The following is an 18,368-nucleotide window of genomic DNA, read 5'->3' as shown; positions in this document are numbered from 1 at the left end:
CGGAAGGGGCATAATCCCAAACACTCAATTCTATTTAGCTATGGAATGCTCAGTATGATTTCCTCCAACATGTTTTCCTTTATAAATATGGTTTACTTGGGTTAATATTAAAGTTGTTAGACATTCCAAAATACATACTAGTTGGTAGTAAGGTGAGGGGGCAGAGCAGCACACTGAAAAAAAATCATTAAGCAACAAATGTGCACTTAATTTCCCCCGTATTCTCAGCACTCTGCAAAATGTCAAGGGAAGAAAACTAAATGTTTTTTGAGAAAAAATAATTTTAAAACAGTGTCCTTGCCCTCAAGGGGTTAACATCCTAGCAGGGAATTAGGCTAATCACAGAGTAATTAAATGTTCAATTTTTTTTTTTTTTTTTTGTACTACCTCTAACTGTAGCAGAGACAGCTGAGCTGCAGGGACTTTTATAAAAGGATGGGCTTTAATTTAAAACTGAATGAGTGAACAGGATTTAATTAGATGGCCATATAATATTCAATGTGAAACATTTAAAAAGTATAAAAGGAAATTTAAATTTATCAAGCACCTAAATGTGTCAGACACTGGTTTGAGGGCTTAGTGTTACATAATCTAACATTTATATTGATTAGTAGTAGTCATTATTAGCAAGAGTTTGAAGCCAGGATTGTCTGATATCAGAGCTCATATTCTCACTAATGAGGAAGACACATGAGATAATTCAGTATTACATCGATATTTAAAATAGTAATGAAGAGTAATTAAATTAGGCTGATGTAGAAATCACTTCTAAAAAGTATTCTGTTACTAAAGTTCTTAAAGCTACTCTTTGTGCAGATGACAGTACTAATTCCTTTTGGGGATCTTCACATCCCAAATAAAGATACTTAAAAAATTATACAAATTTCCTTTTGCTATCATGAGTGTAGTATTTGGAAGAAGGAATAAGCTCATTTTGTGCAGAATAGTAAAAAAAAAAAAAAAAAAATGCTGTCTTAAAAACTTTTCATGTTCCTGCAGATGAACACCCAATAACCAAAACTCAACATTCTTTGACCTTCTCTAATTTCAAAGATTCATTATACATTAGGGGAAACAGACAAGAGAACAGTCAGCTGCAACAGAATGTAAGAAATACTATGTTGGAAAACCTAATCCAGAGTCAAAAGTAGTCACAGAAGGGCTCCCAAAGAAGGTAACATGTAAGCTGAGCTCTGAGCAACTAAAAATTATCCAGCTATATAGAAAAAGGTATCCCAGAGGGCACAAAATGTTCAAAAGCCTGAACATGCTTGTGAGAGGCTGTTAATTTATTGTGGCTGGGACACAAATGCGGAGGTGAGTGGCAAGAGAGAAAGCTGAAGAGGAAAACAGGATTTATTTCCATTTAAACAGGAGATCACTTAAAATTCCGTGTTAAATCATCTGGTTATTATCCTACTAGCAATAACGAACTACTGTAGAAGAATCTTTATTATGAGAGTGCTACAATTTTGTTTTAAAGAATAATATTATAAGCAGAATGGAGAATGATATGGAATAGGGAGGCTAGTTAATAAGAAATACAATCTTCTGCGGAGTGCTAATTATGTACTAAGTACTGTGTTCTACGGGCCATAAATTTAAATCTCACAATCACCATATGAAGTAAGTGTTAATATTCCTTTTATACCCATGAGGAAACAACTTCAGAACACCCATGGATTCTAAGTGATAGGGTAAGAATCCAAATGTAGGATTATCTTACTCTTGTGACTCTAAAGTAGTCCATGCTCTTAATCATTATTCTCTGGTTCCCTTACATATTAACAAAGGCCATAGGAATAATTTAGAATGAGGGTCTGAAAATAAAATGTTGGTAGTGAAGATGTGAATAGACTGAAGAGAAATTATAAAGCAGCAGCACAGAATTTAGGAACTAATCAGAATGGGGCTGTTGATGAGTCCTAAATTTCCAGGTAGTCACCTATTAGGTGGATTATGGTGTTTATCACTGAAATAGTTAATGTAATAGTTCACAAAAATGCTAACATAATAGTTCAATTTTAGAGATGATGATCTGAGATTCCTGAAAAATATCCTACTGATGTTTAGTAGGCCATTGAATATAAGAGTTCAAAGGCCATGGGAAAGAATTTAAGCAAGAATAAAGATTTGGCAGTCCTCGGCATTTAAACGGCAACAGACATGACGGAAGAAGATGAGATCACTCAATGAGAATATGTAGAGAAGGTGGACAAAAGTATCTTGGGGAACACCAACATTTAACAGATGGATAAGAAAGAACAGCATATGAAGAAATCTAAGAAATGGTATGAGTAGGAATAAAAACCAGAAGAATATGGCATATTCTGGAAAGAAAACATTAAAAAATGGTTTTCTAAAAAATGTTTATTTACTTATTAAAGTTTACTTATTAAGAGAGAAACCAAGAGCAGGGGAGGAGCAGAGAGAGAGAATCTCAACTTGACTCCAAGGATCGAATTCACAAATCATGAGATCATGACCTGAACCAAAATCAACAGAGGCTTAACCAACTGAGCCCCTCAGCTGCACCTAAATGTTTATTTTGAGAGAAAGGGTATGCACACATGTGAGTGGATGAGAGAGGCGGAGAGAGAGAGGTAGAGAGATAATCCAAGCAGGCTCCATGCTGTCAGCACAGAGCTAGATGTGGGGCTCAATCTCACAAACCATCAGCTCATGTCCTGAGCTGAAATCAACAGTTGGATGCTTAACCAACTGAGCCATCCAGGTGCCCCAGAAAATGTTTTTAAGGAAAAAAAAAACATTAAAAAATGGAGATAGTAATTTAATAGTGACAAATGCCATAACAGAAAAGACAAGCTAAGGAATAGAAAGTATCCCATAAAACAATGATGAGGTTGTGAGTGATCTTGGGGAGAAAACTTTTAATGGAATTAAAAGGGCTGAAGTCAGACTGCAGTGGAAATCTTCCATTTTCTTGAATGGAAGAAAAAGAAGGCAATTCTTTGCTGAATAAGTAACTGAAAGAAAAAAAGGAAGCCATGCTACTGACTAGCTCTATGATCTTAGTCAATTATTTTATGTTTCAGAATTACAGAGTTTAAAAATCTATAAACAAGACAGCTGAACTATGAGATTCTATGGTACTCTGTGATTCTGCTGAATTCACTCATAGGCACTCAAACGAGAACAAGACAGGTGCTAAGTGATAATAAACCTCCCACTATTCAAAGAATGAATGTTCACTGTTCCATTGCTAGTACCTAGAATAGTGCTTGGCACACGGCAGGTGTTTAATAAATACTTACTGAATGAAATGCAAGTATACGTAATACAGATAATATCACAATCCTAGGGTCAATGTGTAATATCTTCATTTTATCAAACTCTAAACAGATTTTGAAAAAATGGTGCTAGGAGGTATTAATGCCCCTTTATTTCCTTAAATTTCTCAGCGTGCAAAGAAGCAGTCTAGGGAATCAGCTATCTTTGGAGTTGAAGCCAAATATTCCTTTAAAGGTCGATCATAAAGCAGATGTGTCTTATGTAAAATGGTAACTTGCCAATTCTTTTGAAGAATTATAAATTTAACATCGCAACTAAGTAAGCAGCCTACCAATGACTAATCAGTAGAAGTATTTTAAGAAGAAACTGGAAATGGGAAGCAACCAAGAAAATAGAAGCTAAAGGCCTTTAGCAGTAAAGTTTGCACTAGATTTGGATGCAACTTAAATATTATCTGAGTGCTCAAGAAAATTAATTTAATTATAGTCAGTTCGATTCCATTAAGAGAAATATAAAACTAATAGTTTTAGGTAAATGGGCAGAGATACTATATATTTTAACTAAATCTTATATGGTAAAGCCCTTTAAACAGCCGGGAAGAGACAGGTTCTTGTAGATTTCAGAATACAGTGCTTTTATTCACTTTACAATATTTCATTTGATTAAAATAGTTGGAATGATGATTCCCAAGGCTGTGATTGTGCTAAGTTAAGGCAGGCAACCACTTCTGGGATATGTGGTAATAAATATCTTGAGAAATTTTCAGGATGTTCAATCAAAACTTTAAAAGAGGTTCAGGGTTTGCCAGCTTAAAGCTCAAGTATTAAGGTAAGTTTCACAGAATGGGCTTTATTCTTAATGTCTCTTAAAAAACAAGAATAAGGATAAGAAAAAATAAAAACATAAAAAGACTCTAAATAGGGCCAATAATAAGAGCTTAGTTTTAAAAGCACAAAAATTAGTAATTTACTTGAACTCCTTTAAAATATAAACCACTGAGGGGCACCTGGGTGGCTCAGCTGGTTTCAGTATCCGACTCTTGGTTTCAGCTCAGGCCATGATCTTACAGTTCGTGAATTCGAGCCCCATGCTGGGCTCTTGCTGACAGTGCAGAAGCTGCTTGGGATGCTCTTACCCACAAGCCCTCCCTCCCCCACTTTCTGCCCCTCCCTGGTGCACTCTCTCTCTCTCAAAATAAAGAAATAAACTTAAAAATTTTAAATATAAGCCACTGGCTATTTTAAAATTTGAGAAAACTTATTACATTCCACATATTCTGGAATGAAATACTTTCTCTCCTGTTGTAATAGTTGCAAAGTCATTGTGAAAAAAATTAAGTATGTTCAACTTACACTGAATAAACAAGAGCATTTTGTATGCGGTATTTTTCTGGGCTAGAATTCAATAGTAATAAAGTTAACATTTACTGGCACTTACTGTGTACCAGGCACTAATCTTAGCTTTTCATGAATTAAATTCAACTAATCCTCATAACTGTGATGGGTACTGATATTATTATCACTCCCATTTTATATATGAAGAAACAGGCACAAAGATGTTAAATGCAGGCCCAAAGACCAAACCAGTGTGCCTCTAGTCTGTGCTCTTAACCATTTTGCTATAATGAATTTTCTCTATAAATTGAGAAAATTACTATGTTGAGGAAACAGGCATTATGGAGGTAAGATATTTGAAACTCAAATTACTCAAGTATATTTACATATAAACAAAACAGCCAGTCAACCTGATGGACTCTGAAAAACAATAACCCAAGAACAAGATATGCTGATTATCCAGACTGCAATTTTAAGAAACTAGAATATTTAGGGAGTACCTCTACAACTTTTAATAGGATGGTACTTTACTTATAAATTCCCTTACAAGCCAGAGTACCTGAATTACAGAGGTGAGAACTAAACACAGTGAACAGAAGAGTAATCTGCCACTTAGTCCAGGATAAGCTATATATAAACTAAGTATATGGTACTTTTCAAACACTTTTTCCTAAATGAAACAGTATTGTCTCTTATTTTCAGAAAGCAGCTTGGCATCATGAACACTTTTCCCTAAAGTAGCTATGGAAAGGAATTCAAATGGGTCAGGTGATAAGATTATACTGAGACTTAAGTTATATCTTGGGGCTAGATTCTTTCATATCCATTTTGCAAGCTGCTTAACTAGCCTGGCTGAAGTTTTTCATTTTTTGGTTTTTTCTTCCTGGTAGTACTGAAACCAAAATTTCAAGGAATTAAGATGTTTTACACCCTGGTTGGCAAAATCTCAACAATGAAAAATTTTCAACAAGGCTGGCATAATTAAGATGGTGAATTTATCATTTAAGCCATATTAGAAAGAAGTTTTCTCAAAGGCACAAAGGCTCAAAGTTGACTTACTCTAACATCTTGAGAAGAAAAACAGATCTTAAATGTAGACTGTGCCTTAAGAACCAAGTATCTCAACATGATTATAGTCAGTGGAGAAAGGTCAGAGTTTAGTTCCTACACACACGAATATGTAGCTACTGTAGATCTGACATGCAGCATGGTAGATTTTGTCCTTCATCTGCATTTTGGAATAATGTTGGAAGTTAAGTTTGTCCCTTTGGTCCTAAGAGTCACTATTTTGCCCCTATAACTCTGACTTCTCCTTTAGCTTTCTTCATTTTTGTGATTCCTTTTTATTACGTATCACAACTTTACATGTCGAGAGAAAGACTAAATTTAGTTGTCCTTTTATCTACAGCTATGAAATACCCTTAAGATAACCACAGCCAGAAATTGAAGCCACAGAAAAACTAGTAGTACATCCATAAAACTCATTCAGTATTCCCTGCCAAATACACATTTTTAGAATGGGCATAAATAGGGGCGCCTGGGTGGCGCAGTCGGTTAAGCGTCCGACTTCAGCCAGGTCACGATCTCGCGGTCCGTGTGTTCGAGCCCCGCGTCGAGCTCTGGGCTGATGGCTCAGAGCCTGGAGCCTGTTTCTGATTCTGTGTCTCCCTCTCTCTCTGCCCCTCCCCCGTTCATGCTCTGTCTCTCTCTGTCCCAAAAAATAAATAAAAAAAAGTTGAAAAAAAATTTAAAAAAAAAAAAAGAATGGGCATAAATAGAAAAGTTGTAAAGTAAGGACCAAGACCAGGTCAGAGATGTCAGGATATGAAAATAAAGCCTGTAAAGAATTTGGTGATCAGTGTTCATGACAAAAAAGGGGCACAAGACTAGTTACCCAGAAAAGACAAATAGGGTTATTGACAAACAAGACCATGGGGTTACCTTACGAAGCCAGGGATTGGCAAACTTTTTGTGTAAAGGGTCAGATAGTAATATTTTAGGCTCCATCAGCCATGCAGTGTCTGTCCCAACCACTTAACTCTGACACTTAATATAAAAGCAGCCCTATATAGCACATAAATTATTGAGCATGGCTGTGTTCCATTAAAACTTTATTATAAAAACAGGGGACAGGCCACATTTGGCCCATGGCCTGTAGTATGTCCTGTCTGTACTGGGCTATAAAGCTCTTTGAAGTATAAACTGTGTTATGTTTACCTGTATTTAGCACCCTTACTAACACATAGTGAGGCTCATTATTTTTCAGCCCAATAAGTGATTATTCACATTAAATATGATAAAAACAAATGAAACTATATTCATTCACTTGGGATATACCAGTGAGCAAGAGACATAGTAAAAAGTGTCACCACTGTAGTGGGGTACACACTATGTTTAAAACTGCTTTCATATGTTTCAACCCCATATTTAAAAACCCTTTAAAACTGCTTTCTTGTATGAATAGCTGCTACTAGCTTCTCTTTTGGGGGATGGGGACAGGGTGCGCCCCTTCTGTGAATACACAGTAAATTAACTACTGAATATTTAACCCCCAAATGTAATACCTAGTTTTCAGTGTTGTTGCTGTTCTTGGTAATTTGAATCCCCACCTGCTGACTCTTGCCATTGCCTCAGATTAATCCATTTATGATCCAGGTACCCTTAAACTGCCTACTGTAGTTCCAAAACATCTTCTGACTTCCTTCCTATAGTGTATCAAGATGAAGGAAGCTAAAGGAGGAATCAGAGGGGCAGGGGAAAAGTAGCCACTGTTAGGACCAAAGTGAGAGACCTGAATCCCCAAATCATTCCAAGATACAGACGGAGAACAAACACCTACCATGTTTTCTCTACACTAGCTACTGGGCATGTTTACCCACTTCCACAGCCTAAGATAATAGTTCATTTAGCACCCATTCTTGGTTGTGAAAGGGGAGACTAGGAAAGCATAGACAAGGACTCAGTTTAATGCCATCAAAACAAAGTTATTGTTTGCTGAAACACTTTTTTCAATTCAATCTTCCCAACAACCATATCCAACAGTGATTGATCACATACCCATTAGGAAACTCAGGTTCAAAGGTGAAGTAACTTGCTTATCTTTGCCACAGGAGGTAAAAAATGGCACCAAAATTCAAACTTACATTTAACTCCAAAGATAATGCTCCGACACAAAAAATTCTGGAAATATACCTTATTTACAAAGTAGGAGCTTCTTATATATATATGAATTGGGTATGTGACAAGAAATCATATAACAAATACCTAGAAATTTTAGAATGGCTGCTGGAAAAAAATTTTAAAAACAAAAAACCTATTGTAGGAAGGAAAAGGCATTATGATATCAGAGGATATTAAGTAGAATATAAAACACACATTTCCTTTCTATTCTAAATGGACAGAGGAAAACAAACTTCTTTTATCACTTATTCTGGTGAGGCAAATCTCCAATCTCTGTACAAGAAAGTGGGAAATGTTATGTTTTATTTAAACATTCTTAAAACAGCTTTAGACCTCAGATAAGCTCTGTTAAAACATACTTTTACATTATAATAACTGTTACTTAGAACAGATCTTCTCAGTCCTGGCTTACTACTTATATGAAAGGCATTATATATGTTAAGGAGTTTCAGTGTTTATAAATTAGGTGCTTTAAAGACCACTGTCCCCGTGTAAGTAGAAACAGCACCTGACTGGACAAGCTAGTAAAGCTTGAGGAAGACTTACATGGTCTTTCCCCACCAGACAGCAATGTTCAAAACTGGAGGCCCAGGAGGAATAGGGTTGCAAACAGCATGTAATTCTTAACGGAATGTTAGAATCATGGCTTGTAAGTTCTTTTCTAAGTTGAACATATTTACTTCTGATTTCAGAGATTTTTAGAATGTTATATAAAATTTTGGAGAAGTTTGGAATCTGGTATAAACAGTCATCTACTTCAGTATTCCAGACTTTTTATTTTTCCTTCAAAGAACATTCTGAGAGCTGAACAAGAAAAGGGTATTAAACAAGATCTGGATCCTTTTCCCCTAACTTTCCTAGACCAGCCATGAGGCACCTGAGATAGGACTTAATATTAATAGAAACATAACTATCAAAGAATGACTATGAAGTCTTGGAACAATCAAAAGTAAAGGCTTTAAATTAACTAGATACTTACTGAGGATGGAATTCTCATGAAATAAAAGGTAAGGGTTAAAGATTTAAGAAGAAAAGAATGAAGTAAAATGGTTATATGCTACTAAAAATTTGTTCCTAGAGAGACAACTATTACTTCCCATTCTTGGCCCCATTCCTTCCCCATACAAAGCAGTTAACTCTGCAGATGGAGAGGTATTTTATGATTCTAGGAATCTGGAGCAAGGTCCCAAGTGAGCTCTCTTATTTTTGTTATTTTGAAGGACTAGGAAGGGAAAAGAAAAAGGTGTAGAAAGCCGCCTGTAGATTTTTACACATTTTAAGACTATTTCTAGTACATTTCTAAAAATGTATGTTTGTATAAAGAATAGCAAGGTTAAACATGTCTCCTCACTGAGCTTGGCCATCCTCAGGTCCCACCTTCACCCTAACTCTTCCCTTCCTCAGTCTGTTTGGAGGTAAACAAGTTGGACGCTGCAGAGGAGACTCTCAAGTGAAGAAGGTAATGGAGGAATAAATTTTGCAGCTAAATACCTCAATAATAATGTGACTTACAGTTACCTGAGGGATGCTGATTTTCTTTAACTTAAAAGATTAGGGAATAGGGCCAGGGTCCAAAAGGCAGGGATGTCTGCCCCAGGCCCTGTCTACCACTGTCTTAGGAACATGCAGGGTAAGGGAGAGAGCTACAAATTTAAGATTAGAGAGAGTAGGACAGCTCCTCCCAGGAGGGAAAAAAATACTTAGGGTAAATTCTAGATCCCCAGGCCAAAAAAGGCAATAGGGGCATTATATTAGCCCTAACTCTTATTTACCTGGCTCTTTAAATGTCTTTGTATATGTCCAGAAGGAGCTGAAGGAAGAAGGATGTTTTCTGTTAGAGAAGAGAAACTGAAGGCTGCTTCTACAGGACCAGCACTAGGGGGCACCGGAGCAAAGTATACTGAGCATGACCTGTGTGACTGCCAAAGAGCTTCAACTCTGGAAATTAGGGGAACAGAGGAAATACCCATTGGTGAAACCCAATGCACTTCCAGTTCAAATAAAGATCTAATCCTGTTCTTGATATAGTCTTCTCACATACTTTATTTTATAAAAGTGTTCACTGTTGTGTTGAATTTAAATTTCAAATATAACTACCATTCATAAATTTCTGAATGACCATGTTCATGACAACAGAAAAGAAAAATAAATTTTAGAAAGTACTCTCTGAAAGGCAATTTGGCAATATAAATCAAGCCTTAAAAGTATGTACCATCTTTGACCCAGCAGTTCCATTTCTAAGAATATAATACAGGATGAAACAATGTAAAACACAGAACAAACTTTTGTACCAGAATGTCCATCATGGCATTAATTTTATTTCTTAACATGCTTAAACAACCTAAATATCCAAGAGATAAGAGTGGTAAAATAAATTATGGTAGAGCTATACAATGGACTATCATGCATACATTAAGTATATTATCTATAAACACTTAATAACTGAAGGAAATGTTGATTGTAGAGGAGACACAAAATTTTGGAAACTGCAAACATTATGATTTCAATAAGACTGAAATATGTTAGAAAAAGTATTGAAGGAAAATACACCAAAATATCAACAGTGGTTATCCATAGGTGGTAAGATTCAGAAATTTTATTTATATATTTTTTACAATGAACAAGTACTCCAATAATGGAGGCCAAATTTATGAAAACCTTTCTGCTTTATATTATACACCAAACACTAATAAACAATTTATTAATCAAAAACATAAGTTGACCTCATAACTATATACTTAAACTGTAACCCACTGGGCATTACAAACTGAGGCATTTAAAATCACAGTCACTTCTCATTTAAATGTATCCTCTTCAGGGATACAGAATGATGAAAAGTGGCTATATAACATAACTTCAGTATCCAACTGATTAACACACATTGTTAGCTTGTGTTCAGCAAGTAGTCAACCAATGTGTCCTTAGAAAATTTGTTTAACAACAACAACGACAACAACAAAACTCTCTAGAGCTAGTTGTATTAAAATCTTAATAATGGAAGAATTTAAAAAGTGCTAACAGAAGAACTATTCGATTGAGATTCAAAAGAATTGTGCTCTAAGTTTCCGATCTTAGTCAAGTCCCAATGTTTCTAAGTATCAGGTTCCTTATCAGTACAATGGGGTTATCATAACATCCACTTTAGAATCATTAGGAAGACTTAATTAAAGCATTTAATTCAAGTGATTTACAAAATCACTTGATGTAAAACATCAACAAATATTAACAGCAATGTCCTCTTCTAGGCCTTATCTACAACAGGTTCCATCAAATCACTTCCAAACTTCCTTATAGCTTTAATATCACATTTATAAACAATAGAATAATGTTGCTACAACAAATAAGATACAGGACACATTAGGCATTTTGCTACTATTCATCCAAGTTTAACAACTCTGTGAGTTATATATGATAAGTCAAAACGTAAGATTCGGATGGAGAATCAAGATGTTTTTGTACTAGTAGTTTTTGAAAGTTGTTGTGATAAAATTATCACTGTTAGATATCATCAATAAAAACAATCCCTCCAACAGTATCAAAAGGTATAAAGCAAAAAGTAAATTTATCTCCTTATGCCTGCCCCCAAAGAATTTCTATTTCCTAGAGCCAATCACTGTTGAGATTCTTATATATCTACCAGACATCTGCAGTTAAGGAAGTTATTAACCTTAGCAGATTGAAGAATTTTAGAGCTAGAAAAAATTGGCCCAATATAACTTTCAATTTTATAAATAAGCAACCTGACACACGTAAGTGATTATTTTAGTTGTTATTAATATCTGGAACGCAATTCACAATAGATAAAATGCTATGACATAAATTACTGGTTTTAAAATTATCCAAGTGATTTGCCTCAAGGTTATTTACACAACAAGCTAATGATGTGGCTGGAACTACAGTTAGGAAGCTGATAACAAATGGGATAGTAATAATATATATTAAATGCATACAAAGCTCACGTTTTTAAAGTTTCAAAGATCTTAAAGTTTCAAAGATATTCTACATCATACAGCGGATTAGAAAGTTTGGCAATTCATGAACTAGTTATTACTATGCATAAAAATCAATACAAGTTTTATAAGGAGAAATCTTAGCAATGAGAGACTTTTAAAGTTTGCCTGTGTTTTGAAGATTCACGCTTTTCAAGATTATCACTTAGAGAATTACTTTTAAATTATAGATATAAACAACACACAATGATTAATTACTGAATACATTTGGTTAAAAAAAACCCCAACAACTTCAAAATGAGAAGAAATAATGTGAGAGAGACAGTAAAGTAAGGAGAATTTCATATATGATATGAATGCACACAAGACTATAAACAGAAATCAACTGAATAATAAAGCACCTAAAAGATCCTGCAGCATTCTTTCTAGCATAAAGAAAATCAGTGTTGACCACAAAAGCTGCATTGCCACTGTGGCAATGACAACTACAAAATCTGTATTATGACTAATGACAAAAAAGGAAGATATCTTTTATTAGAAGAATGTGTGAGAAATTAAACAGAAAGGTAAGGAATCTCAAAATAATTCTACTGTAACAGGATTTAAAAAAACAGAAAACATTCAAAGAAGTGGGTTCAAGAATAAGTCTCACTCCAATTATGGAATATAGTTATAAAAGAACAAAACTAAAATTAAACTTAATAGAGGAATTAACCATTATGTTAAATTTTTAACAAGTATATATTCCAATTTACTTAAATACAAGTATCAATATCCAGCCAAATTATAAAGAGCTCAGATAACCTAAATAATCTAAGTGGAAAAAAAATGAATGCCAAAATCAGATGGAAAAATCAAAGTAAAAATTAAGTAATTGTGTGTAATATACACACTCTTGCTATCAAATTTTAACTTACATATATTCAAGCTCCTTTAATTTTGCCATATTAAAGAACATTTCAAAGACATGAAAATGTAATACACCTTTAAATGACTTTTGTTACTAACAAACGGTTAACTCTGATTTTTGCTTTTTAAGACTAACATTGTCAATAAAATAGGAAAATGAGGCAGCTAACCAATATATTACTGTTGTTCTAACTGAAAATAAATAAAACCCCAAGTATTTTCTAAAGGCAGAAAAATCCTCAAATTATTAACAGGAAAGAAAAGAATGCTCCATATCAAGTTGTTGGTTCTATGATGTATTCTTTACTGGTTGAATAGCACCTGTTTTATTAAGAGGAGGATATGTAAACATAATATTTTTATTTGGTTCTTTATCAAGTATTTGTTTTTACTCCTATGTTCAAGCCTTTCTCATGTCATGAGACAACTGAAATATATTTATATTTGTATCAGACAGTTCTAATATATAAATAGTATTTTTTTGGTCTGATTCTCTTCATGGTTCTGTTCATCGTTTCTCATTTTCTTTTTAGTTGAGTAGTCTTTACTATAAGCTCATTTTTCTTTAAATTTTCTTTGCCTCTTAGAGGCAAATTCCTTCAAAAAGGAATTACATTTGATTCTATTAGGTGCTTGAAGATATCACTACCACAAATATTTTACATCAAAATCTTAATTTGCTTTAAAAAAATTTTTTTAATGGAGCACTGAAGTAGTATGAATTTAGGGTGAGAACCTATATGAAAACTCACTCATGGCTATCAACTTTCATGAAAGATGTATTTTCTCCCATTTAATCAATGACAAATTTTAAAACAGGCTATTTTCCTTACATCCCCCCATGAATGGAGCTGGTGTGGTCTTATTTCTAATTTACCCTTGTGTGGGAAGTAGCTCTTTAGGATCCCAAGTTTATCAGGGAGATGTGCTACCCATTAGATATTCCACCTTGGAAGGGCCTTGGGATTTGTCTAGATTAGACAATATCCTCAAGGTTAACTAGGCTTTAGGCTCTGATTTGATTCTCTTAGATCCTAGTTTCATTTTAATCTCTGATTTGTATTTCCTTTATTTTGAATGGCCATGCATAGATTAAAATTTTAAAAAATTTATCTAACAATTTGTTTTCAACAAGAATGTTGTTTAGTTTGGGCCCCAAGGTGCCATAATTCAATAACTAAGAGCTACACAGTATTACCTTCAATATTTTTCTTTTAAAGAGCATGCCATTTATCAGAGCTCTTGTGGTTTCCACTACAATTATTCCTTATAAGACTTTTAACTTGGTGTATCTATACAACTCTGCATCTGTTGAAGAACTGGTTATCTTCCAAAGAGGTAAAATATACTTACTCATAGGATAAAGCAAAATTGATAACAATAATTATTATATATTTTATTAAAAATTATAATTTATTATAGTAACTGGTAACAATAAATTATTAAATAATGATTTAAACAAGGTTATTTTGTTTTAGTAATAACCCTTCTGCCTTCAGAAACTCTTACTTACTTTGGAAGGAGAACCATCAGTAATTTTCACCAACTGCCAAAGAATCGAGTAATGGGAACACTGCAGTGCCTGTACGACTATCTGTATCAAATAAAAAAATTCAAACAAATGAGACATAATTTATGTTTGTACAGTATTAACAATGTTTATCATAGTTTTTTTCTTATAATAAGGTTTCAAGTCCAAATTTTTGTAGAATTAATGGAATGTGTAAAATAATATTTGGTTAAAAAAAAGACAAACCAACATATCAATCTAGAGGATAAAGATATAACATGCCTTGATAAATATGGACCCAAATAACACTATGTTTTAAACAAAAATCTACTGTTATGAATAGTTTGCACAGATTTTTAAAGGGAGACTGAAGAAATAAGTTTTATCCAAATTTTATAATGATTACTTTTGTTTTAAAGCATTTTTACTATGAAATAGAACACTTATACAGAAATGTACATAAAACATTTAATAATATAAAGAAAGTTATCTATGTAACCACCACCCAGATCAAGAAACAGAACATTGCCAGCAATTTCTCCCAATATTTTTCTTCCCTCTAAGGAAGGGTAATAGTCATTTTGACTTATCAGGCAGTCAGTACATTTTATCTACCTAAGTCTCCATCTCTAAATACTGAGTTTATTATGTCTAGTTGTGAATATTATATAAATGGAATCATGTAATATGTATTACTTTGATTCTGATTTCTTTCATTTTAACATTTATAGTTAGGATTCATACACATTGCTGCATATAGCTATAGTTCATTATTTCTTTATACTATATTTAGAATATCCTCCTATTTATTCATTCATTCCATTGTTGCTGAGCTTTTACAGTGCTTATAGTTTGAGGCCATCATGAATAATGCTGCTATGAACATTCTTATTCTATGTCTCCTGGTACCCATACATGCATTTGTCTAGCTAAGAGGTTCTTGAAGTTTTTAGTTCTCAGGACCTTTCTACACTCTTAAAAATTACTAAAAAATTCCTTTCAAAGAAACCTAAATTGCTTTTGTTTATGTGAATTATATAACACATTTATCATATTAGAAATTATAAGTAATGTTTCAAATACATATTAATTCATTTAAAAATTAATAGAGGTGCTTGGGTGTCCCAGTTTGTTATGTCTGACTCTTGTTACTGGCTCAGGTCATGATCTCACACTCTGTGAGTTCAAGTCCATGTTGGGCTCTGCACTGATGGCATGCAGTCTGCTTGGCATTTGGTCTCTCCTTCCCTCTGCCCCTCCCCCACTTATGTGCTCTCTGTCTCTCTTGCTCTCAAAATAAATAAGTAAACTTAAAAAAATTAAAATGAGCAAATTATATAATAAAGAATACATATTTCTGAAAAAGCACTAAATTTTCTAAAATGAAAATCATTTAGTGGGAAGAATGGCACTGTTTCACAGTTTTGCAAATCTCTTTAATGTCCAGCTTAATAGAAAACAGGGTTTCAAATCTGCTTCTGCATTTTATTAAAATATGCTGTTTTGATTGAAGTATGTGAAGAAATTCCAGTGTCACAGATTGCTGGAAAAAGAATTACATTTTAGTAGTCTTTATAGATAAATGTGGATATTCTTTGACATGACACCAATACTTCAATGTACATTTGTGAGATAATAAAAGCAAATAATATCTTCCTCTTATCATAAAAATAGTTTGCTCTGAAAGACCTGTCCTGGAAACTAACAGGGCTCTCCAAACTACACTTTGAGGGCCACTGTTGTACGAATAGGATTGCTGGATTATATAGTGTGTGCATGTTTAACTTTATGGTAGATAGTACCAAGAGTACTATCTTAATGTAGTATTAACTTACATTTCTCTAAATACTAATGGACATAGGCACATTTTCATTTTCTATTGGCACTGAATTCTTGTTCTATGAAATATGTGTCCCTATTTTCAGAGACAAATAACAGAATTCAGGAAGATAAAACTGGTTAAGAATCATAACTATAGAATAATTTCATTTTGGATAGGGCTTTTACTACATTTTTGTTTGAATACATGATATATTTTTATTGCAATAAAGCATTATCTAATAATATATTCCATCATTATAGTATCTCTATTATCTTCCCCACTTGATAAACTAAAAATTATAAGAAGACATATATGTAGATAATAAATCAAAATAGAAATCAGTAAGTAGAATGTGAAGAAAGTGGTTAAAATTTTAGCTGGTTTGAACTTCAAAAATTTTAGGATCCAGATCACATAAGCAAAACATATCTCCAATACACCTATTCACCACTGAAAATAACTCATCAGAATTAGAGGGATAAGTAGTGCTGCCTTTGATGTAACATCAGTAAGATGATGTCAGGATCTTATCAAACATAGTAATAATTAAATGACTGACTCATGTCAGAAACAAGACTACTGAAACACTGTCAAGTTATGAACATTAATGCTAAAGAAATCACCTCATTATACTCAGGAAATGCTCAATATGCGTACATGTACTGGTTGAGACATACTGTGATAACCTCTAATTTAGAATACAGGTACACTGGTAATGTGATTTGTGTGGAAGGAAAAGAGAATATTAAAAAAATTCTTATTTGAAACAACCTGAATTGTTAAACTACTGGAAAAGTAATATACAAATAACATTATCAGTAGGAAATTAAGATATAGAAAAAAGTAATGTTGAAGAATAGCTTACTTTTACCATTTCTCCTAATCATCACAAATATAATTTCCTTTCCTTCTACATTTCTATTGACCTATATACTAGGAAGTTATGCAAAATGTTCCAAAGTTTTGCAGAAGTATCTTAGAAATGGTTATGAGGGAAGCAGACACTTGTCCACTCCAATTATCTATTTCAAATACAGCATCCCCATTTTATTGTTTCATAGGTCAGTATTCATCATGAGTTTACTTCAAAAAGGCTCTATTGCATTATTTTAAAATAAAAAGCTCACTTTCACTGACTAGGAAGCATTCTGTCTTCTCACAGGTATAATTATATAACAATATACCTGATCCCATTTCAAAAGAAAATTTAGAATGCTTTCTTCCTGGCTTTACGTCATTATCCTCCATACTAGTGATGTTATACTAACTTGTCCAGACATCATTTATTCAGCAACTTAATTTTTCTGTAGTACAGACAGATGAAACAAGAAGGACAAACAACAAAAAACAGAAAAAGCCAAAAGAGATTGTTTTAACTGGTGAGGACCACAGTCCTTCTCCCTTTCCTTGACTCCCTGGAGAGGGTCTTCCAATAATATATCAAGTATAGGGCTGATGACAAAGAATTTCTTCCAAACCTACCCCTCTGTCCTCCTGTTTCCAAGAGCTAACACTGTTCCTGGGAGAACACAGTAATGTATACTGCACACTTCTGGGCAAAAGTAGTTAAGAAGCAGGAGTGCCTATTCTATCTTCTACTCTCCTATCTGCCAGCAGGATACCAATGACCCAGGAGACCTTGGGTCCTTGAATGACTGGGTGGTGCAGTGACACCCCACTTCCCTTAATTGCACTTTATAAGAGTGAGAATAAATTTCTATTGTGTTAAGCCACTGAGATATTGAGATTAATCTATTATAGCAGTTAGCATTACCATAATCAACATAAAATTATTTATTAGCCCTTTTCCTTAATAATTACTTTTACCTATTTAAAGGAACCACAGCTCTTTATCTTTGACTAACAGATTGAATTAATGAGAGTCAATCAACTTCTGGCTAATGATATCACATATCCTAAAGATGAACTGTAGGATTATATGTAAATAAAGAAAGGTGGTGGGGAGGTGCCTGTGTGACTCAGCTAGTTAAGTGTCCAACTCTTGGTTTTTGCTCAGGTCATGATCTCATGGTTTGTGGGTTTGAGCCCCATGTCAGATTCTGTGCTGACAGTGCAGAGCCTGCTTGGGATTCCCTCTTTCCTTCTCTGCCCCTTCCCTGCTTTCTCTAAGTAAATTATTTTAAAAAATAATTAAAAAATGAAGACTAAATGACAAGCTCCTAGAATGTTTATGTTTTGAAAAACTGAATTTTTATGGAAAATACAATATGACTATAGAATAATAAGAAAAATGATTATGCATACGTAATATATACATGTGTAGATATATATTAACTACATGCATAGGGCATGTTTAAAATACTGAAAATCCACATAATGACTGTGGGATAAACTGGGGTTGTTTCACTTTTCTGTTTGCAAGAGACTTTAAGGGGTTGGAGGATCAATTT

The 18,368-nt window shown here is 33.7% G+C and overlaps 1 protein-coding gene across 2 annotated transcripts in view; it reads right to left on the bottom strand.

Annotated features, from left to right (window-relative positions):
* The window catches only part of STAG1 (stromal antigen 1), a 410,827-nt gene that overhangs the window by 40,493 nt on the left and 351,966 nt on the right, over positions 1 to 18,368 (bottom strand). For both annotated transcript variants that reach the window (XM_043595334.1, XM_043595335.1), the window contains one exon: positions 14,139 to 14,219. In XM_043595334.1, coding sequence (XP_043451269.1) covers positions 14,139 to 14,219 — 81 coding nt within the window. The remainder of the gene's footprint in view (positions 1 to 14,138; positions 14,220 to 18,368) is intronic.

Source organism: Prionailurus bengalensis, chromosome C2, assembly GCF_016509475.1.
Source record: "Prionailurus bengalensis isolate Pbe53 chromosome C2, Fcat_Pben_1.1_paternal_pri, whole genome shotgun sequence".
NCBI lineage: Eukaryota > Metazoa > Chordata > Mammalia > Carnivora > Felidae > Prionailurus > Prionailurus bengalensis.
Note: the sequence above shows the minus strand (reverse complement) of the source record. Positions and strands in the feature narration are given on the sequence as shown.